The sequence below is a fragment of the Micrasema longulum genome, unplaced genomic scaffold (assembly GCF_059751315.1).
Source record: "Micrasema longulum isolate JH-2025_06_02 unplaced genomic scaffold, ASM5975131v1 h1tg003253l, whole genome shotgun sequence".
Classification (NCBI taxonomy): Eukaryota; Metazoa; Arthropoda; class Insecta; order Trichoptera; family Brachycentridae; genus Micrasema; species Micrasema longulum.
The window spans coordinates 57,810-68,614 of NW_028280337.1; the positions used below are offsets into that span (position 1 = coordinate 57,810).

The 10,805-nt window shown below is 32.4% G+C and overlaps 1 protein-coding gene across 1 annotated transcript in view; it reads left to right on the forward strand.

Moving 5' to 3' along the window:
- The window catches only part of LOC148270931 (uncharacterized), a gene marked incomplete at its 3' end in the record, with an annotated part of 29,350 nt that extends 18,758 nt beyond the window's left edge, over positions 1-10,592 (forward strand). Inside the window, exons 4-5 of the mRNA XM_088242030.1 lie at positions 910-1,116; positions 10,356-10,592. Coding sequence (XP_088098156.1) covers positions 910-1,116; positions 10,356-10,592 — 444 coding nt within the window. The remainder of the gene's footprint in view (positions 1-909; positions 1,117-10,355) is intronic.
- Positions 10,593-10,805: the final 213 nt, after the last annotated feature.

The window sequence follows — 10,805 nt, forward strand, 5'->3', positions numbered from 1 at the left end:
ATGATTTATTAGTTCTATTTAAAATTGTTAATTCAGTATTGGACAACCCTGAAATTTTAGCCCTCATTGGTTTTAAAGTACCGGTTGGAGTGACTAGGCTAAGTCAACTTTATCACTGCAACAATCGTACCTCAATATATTCTAGCAATTCAGTACTGAATCGTCTACATGCGCTGGGTAATAAACATTCGGATTTAGGTGACATATTTTTATTGAAATTTCCAGCTTATAAACAATTACTTGTAAAACATTTTCGTGTGGAATCAATATTTTAATTATGTTCTTTCTAAGTAAGCATTGAAAAAGTTGTTACTGTATATACTCCACTGTAAATACTTATGTATGTATGTAATGTAAAAGGTACTTGTACCGTTAATTCTTAAAAAAAAAATGTTTATTACGGTTAATAAGGATTTATTATTATTATACCCACGAACAGGCCATGCCTTTGTGGGATTTTTTGTTTACTTTTCTCACTGTTAATATGTATTTCATTGCTATGTAATTATTCTTTATTTTTTAATACTCTGTTTTACTTCTTATGTTAATGTAAAATAACAAAAAAAAAAAAAAAGAGTCGAAAACGTAGCTGTATTCTTCATCCGCCTGGACACGGAACACAAAATCCTAAAACGAAATGTAGTCAAATATTTGTATTTAACCACTTACCGACTTTTCTATGTCTACCGGTTTTGAGACGTACCCGTCTCTTCGTCAGGACACCAATTAAACCAACATGCAAAACCCACTATACACCTTCACTATAGTTGTTGCACAAAAATATAAAACCGGTAGACATAGAAAAGTCGGTAAGTGGTTATATACAAATATTTAATAACATTTAGTAAAATGTTTGACCGCAAAGTTAATGCTTTAAACATTAATAATACAAAATGTATTTCTTCACAGAGGCCAGGATTACATCTGGAAAAACCTCTTCGCTCAGTTCGGAGTGACGCTGTGCGGTCTGGTCTGCGTCCTGTCTGTCCCGAGCATCCTGAGGATACTGATCAGCACCAAGAAATCCTCGACCCCCATAGCCGCCTACCGGAGGTATCTGTCCACCATCAAGCACGTGTACTCTTGGTACTCCGACGACCTGGAGCCCGGCACCACGTGAGTAGGCCCGACACCGAGTAACATTTTGATTTTCTCCAAATCGTCCGTTGACAGGAAATCGATTTTGTACCTCGTATATTGTTTTGTACAGGATGATGAGAAAACTGGTTATTTTATTGGAAATTCTACTTGATGAGGAACTTCAGCCCAAGATACAAAAAATTAAAGCATAAATCGTACGGCAATTTTTTTTAGAGCAAATAGACAGCGAAATAACGGCTAAAAGGATCTATGATGCGAATGTTGATGGATGCAGAAAACGAAGAAGATCGAGAAAGACATGGCACGATTAAGTCCATCAAATACTTGAAGATGGATATGCCAAGAGTAAGAATAATCGGCAGGCGCGCATGAGAAGATGAACGAATGTAGAACTGTGTTTCCCACGGTGCACAGTGGATAGAACGCCAAATCGAACGTTGAAGAAATGTGACTTTTCGTAAGAATTTTTTTTTTTTTTTTTTGCCTAATGAGAAGCTTATATTTAGGCCAACTTATTTTAATGTTCGGCTGCTTGTTTTGTCTTTTTTTTACATCAACATACGATATTTTCCCTAAAATGTCGCCTTTTATGAATACATTAAAATGAATATTATTTTTTTAGGGTTTTATAAAATCGTTGTCTTATAATTAAAATTTAATTTTACGCATTAAATTATAGTAATTACTTACAATAATCAGTCACAATTATAAAAAAATCACGTTTTTAAATATTTTTTGTTCCTCGATTATTTTTCTACGGAAACCGAATGAGTTCATAATAAATTTTGAGTTATAGTAATATAATTTGTGGGATTTTCTAAAACGTTTGATTATAATGCATTCAGGGAATTTTGTACAGTATTTAATATCTACAATTCCTAGAAAATTTAAACCACCCATTATGAGCATTAGGCGTGCCGTTCAGATATGAGTAATTAGGTATAAAAGCAAACAAAGGATTCATAGTGAAACATTATATTATTTGAATAAAAATAGCTTTACTTATGCATTCATTTTAACAAACAAATATGCCATTATTTCTCCAAGAATTGTGTGTAATTAGGGGTACGAGTTAAGAACGACCGATTCACGGAACCACATTAGGAATTTTCCTAGTTTTAAATGCGCATTAATATGAATTAAACTACAGTTATTATGCGTTTTTTAATAAAATTTGATAAAATAAAACAATAAATGATATTATCAAAGTTTATTTAAATTATGAAAATCAACAAAAGACAAAGTAAAAATCACATTTGTTGCAACAAAGAGGGAAAACATTTTGAGAAGGGAACATGGAAGTCTAGGCACTTATATTTCCAATTTTTACTTCTCAAAAGTCAACAGATGGAAGTGTTAAGGAAATGTTTAAAGACAGGCAGAATGGTGAATGTTACACTGTGTGTAAAGTGGCCACTGAAACCAGCCAATGACGGGTTATGGGTTCTGTAAATGCCTAGATTTCCATGTTCCTTCTCAAAATGTTTTGCAATAGTGCAACAAATTTAGATCTCAATAACTTCCCAGGGAGGAAATCCAGCCTGCCTACAAACATTTTGACATGTTTAAAACATTAAAAAAAACTAATTACATTTTAACTGCATACAATTCAAATCGTTCTTATTGGTTCCTTGAAACACTTCTAAAACTTGTGCTTAAATATTATTGTTTCTTGCTGTAACAGGACTAGAGCGCTAAACGTCAAAAAAAAATATTCTAGAGATTGAGTGGTCTCAAAGGAAAACAAGAAATATTAACCGCGGTGGCGCATGGTGGCAGCTGTTTTTGATAGTTTTCAAATAAAAAAACTTTGAAAATTAATATCAAATAAAAATAAAAGCGGAGTCTTGCGGAGAAAAAACTGCAGGTCGAGGCAAACTTTATGAACAATTTTTCTTTTCTCTAAAAATCGTACTTCTGATTTTAATGGTTTAATGTTTTTAATTATTGTAAAATTCCTTTAAAAATCTGAAATTATCAATAACATACCTTTATTTGACATGTTCATATAAAACTTTAGTGGTTTTTTTATAAACTTTTGATAAAAAAGCGTTTCGAACTCGGGTTAGCGAACGCGACTAAAACAAAACAGAAAAAAATGTGAATTTAAAAGCAACTTTAGCTAGCTTGAAACGGGGTATCTACCCTTGTTAGCTGGGCAAAGTGAACGTAAAATTGTATTTTTGATAAAAGGTGGAAATAAATAAATAAAAATGATTTTTTTTTTTTAATTGAATACAGTTTTTACACTTGTTGAGAAAATTCTTTAAACTTTTGTACTGCCTCTACGGATAAATAGTATTGTTAAGTAAATTCTTTAATTATTTTCTGGAGGTCAGGACATTTGTAAACACGTTTATTACATTATGTATATTTTTTTAATATTTGGAAAATTTATGAACGCCTAGTCAGATTTGCCTTTCCAACCACTGTGCGGTGGGGCGTGCGCCCCACCGGTGGGGCATAACGCCTCAGAGGTGGGGCACCACGCATCAGAGGTGAGACACGTCGGCATTCCGCATATAAATGGGAATTCTCATCGGTCATACGAAAAATGCCTGAGATGTACAAAATTGAAATATACGCCAAATCGTACTAAAAATATAATGAAACCCGTTACGATTTCAATAATTATCTAAAAGTTTTTAATTTGTTTTTTGTAATAATTTCATTTATAATATATGTATTAGAATAGGTTTTATTCAATTTCATTAGGGATTCATATGTTTGCAAACATATTACAAAATGATTTGAAAATGTACCCGCTGTTTAGTTAAAAAAGATGCCGGTGGGGCATAGCATAAAGAAGGCTGGGAAACACTGATGTAGATGCAGCGAGGTCTGTATGCAAATATATAGTAATATGGCGTTCTATCCTCTCTGCCTACTCCTATGAGGAAACGGCGTGATGGTTTGTTTGTTTGTTGCATTTTTTTTTGAAAATGAACGAAAAAAAATCTTTCATTTTTTTTTATCAATACAAACTATTTTGAATGACGTCACTAGTTCATGTGAATCAACGAAGAGGATGGAAAAAGGTCAACGGACCAATCGGCAGAACTTACTGAGAATAAGCGAAATTGAGACGACACACGCGGAGTAATTTCAGAAATACAAAACTTTAAAAAATCAGAACGTTAATAATACGATAAATAAAATAATTAATTATTTATTTTTTTTGGCTTAGTTTAATAGTCTATTAACGAATAAAATAAACCACTGAACTTCCTCGTTACGCCTCAAAATGTATTTAAATGAAATGTCACAAGTTTAATTACACAAAATTCAATAAAATAAGCAGTTTTTTCGTCGTCCTGAAAAAACAAAAAAAAAATTACTTGGTGTAGTTAGCTAAGCGACGATTCAAAGTTGAATGACTTTAGTGAATATGGGGTGGCAGAGAAATTTATTAAATAGGTATTAAAAGATTTTTTCAGTCACTCTCTCAAAATACTTTCTGCACGTCGCACCGTATTTGGAACGTCAAATCTGGCTAGAAATCGCTTGTGTGTTCAAGAAATGTTACTTTTTGAAGGAATTAATTTTTAAAAATACCTAACGAGAAGTTTATACTTAAATGTTCGGCTGCTTGTTTTGTATTTTTTAACATGTCGCCCATGTGCCCTAAATTTCGCCTTTTTTAAATACATGAGCTGAACCCGGCAATGCTTTGCTTTGCTAGATCTGAATTCTTGCTAAATAGGTTTCTACAAAAAAAAATCTACAAAATTCTACAAAAAAAAAACATTAAAATAATACTTTATAAACCATCCTTGTTCTCAACTACCGAACTGTTCAAAGAATTTAATGTTTTAAGAGTGGAGGATATCTACGGAAAGTGCTGTATGCTCCAGCTGCGTAAGGAGAGCCTCCCATCGGACCGTATTACGGGAAGGTTGAGAACAGGATGCCTCGCTCTACCGAGAATTAAAACTACCACGGCCAAACATCATTATACTTACATAGGACGGAAGCTTTTCAATAATTTACCACAAAATCTACGTCAAGAAATAAATTACGGAAAATTTAAGGATAAATTAAAGAAAAGCTTCTTGACATAATTAACATTAACTGTTTTAAAAAAAAATAGATGTATGTTTAATATGTGCCCGTGTTTACAAATTTTGTGTTTTTATTTAATATTTTTTTAGTGTTATATTTTCTCAATTTTTAAAATTGTTTAATTTTTTATTTATTTTATTATTTGGTTTTGCATTTTATGTTTTTTTTTATGTCATTTTGTAAACTTGCCAAACACAAGAGCTAGACTCTTTTTTGGCAAGTTTAACCTTAAGTGTTCCATTTTTCTACTGAATGTATTGTTTATTTATGCTAATAAACGTTTGAAAAAAAAAAAAAAAAGGTTAAATGCACACAATCGAAAGTTTGATATCAATTATTGTGTTTAGTCCAAATAAGATATGTTCGTATACAAGATTATTTTTGTGTTTCGGTTTAGATAAATTGTGAGGACAGAGAATTTTGATGAATAGGTGTTCGAACATAAAGACAACGGCATTTTGTTAGAATAGACAAAATCGACGTTCCGCTCTACCGTTTTCCGCACCTCAAAACTGAACTGATTTTCTTATTTTTTTGACAGAATATCAGAATAAAATGTTCTTTTTTGGTACGTTTTGCGTTTTTCAAAAATATTTATATTTGTATACCGTGCGCCGTGCGCCCGAAGACAGCAGATAAAACTGTGATTTTTTTAATGGATCTCGTTCCCGTAATAATATTTTTTTTTCAAAAACGAAACATTTAGGGACTCGCCAATTGTAAATATCTATAATTTAAAAAACAGCGCTCTGGGCTGGTTTGGACATGTAGAGCAAATGGTAAACGAAAGAACGGCTAAAAATATTTACAATGCGAATTTTCATAGATGCAAAAATACAGGAAGACCGAGAAAGACATGGCATGACCAAATCCAACAAATACTTGATGATGGATTTGACAAAAGTCAGAATAATCGGCGCGCGTGCATGCGAAGATCTATGAATGTAGAGGAAGTGAGATCTGAATGCAAAGATAGAGTGATGTGGCGTTCTTTCCTTTCTACCTACCCTTACGGAAAAGCGGCGTGATAGTTTGTTGTTGTTGTTGTTATTGTAAAAAAAACATTTTTCTAGTGCCATAATTTAGAGAGAAAATACGTGCATACGTTGTATGAAGAAGTCAGACCGCGTTTTCTCTTAAAATTAAACATAATTAAGTATACTTACAAAAATTTACTAAAAAAATCTTTTGTAAAAACCGTTCGGATAAACGTAAAAAAGATGTTGTAACTTTTCATTGGTAAGTAGGTACTTGTTTATGATTGAATTCCAAATCTAAAAGTAATATGTAGATACTCAAAAATTGAATTTAAGTAGGTACCTAAGTACTTGTTTATTTTTGAATTCCAAAACATAAAATAATGTATTATTTTCAAATAAAGAATTCTTTTAGCAAATGTCAAACTCTGCTCGGGGATGCACTTAGTCAGGAATGCGATTTTCAAAAATGTATAGAATCTCAGTTGATATAATTTTAGTAAAACCAAAAATCCAGTAACAAGAAATAAATAGGTGGAAATTATAAGGAATTCAGTGAAATAATCTGACTGGGATCCATAAAAAAACTAATGCTGTTTGTAAACATTAAAAAAACAGCTTTTTTTATACACAAAAGAATAACCTCCGTCCATTTTTTTGTATCCGCATTCTCGGCGAAAGCAACCATGGTGATGGATAAAAAACATTAACGTTCGTTACTTTTTTCGTACTTAATAAATTAAAGATTTTGAGAGCTGTAAACCTTCTCGTGGCAAAGATGTACATTTATCTGAAAACCGCACGTACATCGGTCCGGTAGTTATCGAGTCCATCGAGGACAACCATTCGAACATTGCCTTTTTGATATATAGATTAAAATAAATTAAAATAAATACAATTTCTTTAGGGTTTTATAAAATCGTTGTCTTATAATTAAAATTTCATTTTACGCATTAAATTATAGTAATTACTTACAATAATCAGTAACAATAAAAAAAAAGTCACGAATTTAAATATTTTTTGTTTCTTAATTCTTTTTCTACGGAAATTGTGAAATTTGAGTTATTGTAATATAATTTGTGGGATTTTCCAAAACGTTTGTTTATAATGCATTAAGGGAGTTTTGTACAGTATTTAATATCAACAATTCCTAGAAAATTTAAACCACCCATTATGATCATTAGGCGTGCCGTTCAGATATGAGTAATTAGGTATAAAAGCAAACAAAGGATTCATAGTGAAAAATTAAAATATTTGAATAAAAATAGCTTTACTTATGCATTCATTTTAACAAACAAATATGCCATTTTTGCTCCCAGATTTGGTTTCCCACTGGTTTCAAAGTAAACAAGCTTCTTCGTCAAGGTTTACGTAACTAATGAATTATTTTCCATTTTATTTTTTTCCATGTTTTCTAAATAATAAACGTGCTTTGCCAATACATCTGTTTTGAAACCGGTCGGTGAAAAAAAAATGGTTAAAAACAAAGTTGTTTTAGGTATTTATGATATTATCAGAGTTTATTTAAATTTTAAAACAACAAAAGACGAATTAAAAAATATATTTGTTTCAACAGAGAGGAAAACCATTTTGAAAAGAAACATGGAAGTCTAGGCATTTAAATTTACATTTTTTACTTCACAAAAGTCAACAGATGGAATAGTTAATAGTCAAGAGCAATGTCCCAGAACTGCCTTATGTACAAGGGAATGCAATTATTTGAGGAAATGCCAGAAAGCATAAAAAATGAAATAAATGTAAATATATTTGAAATTAAATGTAAAAAGTATATACGTGAAAAATATTATGTAATATAGTGTAAATAGTGAATATAATTAATGAAAATGTACATATGAAACAGTTAATATTATAAATTAGGATATTAAGTGTATAATAGTGATAAATAATGTTAGAATAAGTATAGATGTAAATATTGTGTTGTTAATATAATATATTAGACCATGTTAATCACACAACTAAATAAAATAAATAATAAAAAAAAATTAGGCAGAATGGTGAATGTAACGCAGTGTGTAAAGTAGCCACTTAAACCAGCCAGACAGGTCATAAGCCCTGTAAATGCCTAGACTTCCATGTTCCTTTGTAAACGAAAAGGCGGACTGTAAATGAAAAACGAAATTCGTTCAGTTTTGTGATAGGGAAATATTTGAAGAAAGGATAGAGACATGGAATGGATGCCTACTTTTGATATGATTTGAGGGTTCTTCAATCTTAACCACTGGATGATGAAATGCACTATAATTTATAACGATATTTACAACGACGCGCGACGAATCCTAGAGCTTTTTACGCAATTGTATGTGAAGTGTCAAAATGTTATATTGTTTTATTTCAAATCCAAATCTTCTAATTTTCTATTTCTTCCTTGTTGTTGGGTAGGTACCACAAGGATGGGAAAGAAAGTTAATCGGCCAGGAATAGTATCGATAAATGCTGTTATTGATTTAACACCTTCTCGAAATGTTTTGCAATAGTGCAACAAATTTAGCTTCCGTTAGTTTCGCGTGAGAAGGGTAAATACTTACCCCGAGTCTTTGCTCAAGTAGCTTAATCTCAAACATGCTAAGCATTTGAGCGATCGCGATGAACAATAATGAACATGCTTAAGTTATCGCAGTCAGAGGTCAACGCGTGTGTAATCTCGTGTGTAGTTTGTTTTTTGTTTTCCTCGAAAATAAATACAGTTCATTGGCAGAATATCGGCGTTTACCTTAAAAAATAAAACATTGCATTTGCAAAATAGTAAAGAGTATCTAATACAAGAAGTAAACATTAAATTACAATTACTATGGCGACTGATTTTCTTGACATTTGGCTCGCCAACCTCCGGCTAAATGCAATAAATAGCGTGATAGATGATAAATAAATAAACAAAAATAGCAGTTTTTGAATATTTTCCATATTTACACCGGTGAAATTCAAATATGTGATTGCGCAGCAGGATTATAATTTCCACACATTTATTTATTTTTACTGGATTTTTGGTTTCACTAAAATAATATTAAAATCGTATTCTTACATAAGTACTCCCCTCCGTTGGTGGAAGGACCGGAGTTCGACGTTTGCAAAAATAATGCCATATTTGAAAAAATATTTATTTTATGTTTTGGAATTCAACCATTAACAAGTACCTTGGTACTACTTATCAATGAAAAGTATTTTGCTAACGTTCGGGCAGGACAACGTCTGTCGGGTCCGCTTATATTAAAAATAATTTGAATTATTGTCTTAAGTGTAAACAGTTTTTTTGGTGTATGCGTGAGTGTCCTACACTAATGCACAAAGAAATTGACACAATTTTTTATTTTATTTAAAAATCATATAACACAAAGTATTTTACAAGTATAAATACGTTGGATTACATTCCCAAGAGTTAGAACAAGTCAATTCGGGACGTAAATAATATTAGCATTTAGATAATAACACATATTGAGAACAACAAAAAAACAATCAAGTTGAACACCTTTATAACTAAATATACAACAACAATATATACGCCTAAAACCTTTTCTTACATAAGTAGAATAAATATACACAAAAAAACGCTTTTAAGAATACAAAAAAAAATGTGAATCCACTAAGATAGATAAGGTCATTAACATCACATGCCATGCAGATGATGCTGCCATAGTGATGATGAGAACACATCTCAGTCAGTAAACATCTGGATGCCTAAGAAATGTCGTATAGTACAATGAACACATGAATATTGGAAACATAAATCGGATATACAAAACGTGTGTCAGACCAAATCATGGTGTATACAACAGAGGCGAGGATAGATAGAGAAAAAATAAAAAATACGAAAAACCAAATAGAAAAACTAAATAGAAAAACCAAATAACTGCTCAGAATGTCAGAGATGACATTCTGATTAAGTACTAAAGGCAATCGCAGGGAAACCCAAAAGAGGCAGAATCTAGAGTCAAGAAGTTAGACGGATTTGCGATACCCATTGCATAGTAAATATATTATGGAGAGATTACGTTAATGATTCAATTAATCGACAGCTCTAAAATCCCCTACACCATTGCTCACGAAATCCCGGCCGTTTGCCGTCTGCCCGGAAGACTACCAAGGAAGGGCAGAACAGCTGAAACTCAAAGTCTCAGGAGTTAGCTTTTAGCTTTATCTGCACAAACGGTTTGTTTACATTATATCTTCATTTGGTAATTAACTTCTACCGCTTTCCAGCGCTTGGAAATCCCTGATGACAGTTCGCGCGAGGCACCTGAGGGCCAGCAAGACGTCACAGCGGAATGGCGGTGGGCACATTTCACAGAGGGACCTCGTCCTCACGCAGTTCTCTTTCTACGGGTTCGGCTTCCTGAAGCCGCGCGGGACGGGGATGCAGGTCGGTTGCGCGGAGGAAGTCGACGGCTACCTGCACTTCTGGAGAACCATCGGCTACATGATGGGGATCGACGACAGGTGAGTTAATGAGACGAGAGAGGGTGCCAGGAAAGATTGGTCTCACACCGAGATATTTCACAACCCATGAACAAGTCTCTTCTTTTTTACAAAATTATAATAAAGACCTCTCCGGAAGAAGGATCTAAATAAAATTTTGATGGAGTAATATATATATAAGGCAATGTTTGTATGTATATCCTCGATAGACTGAATAATTACTAGACCGATTTA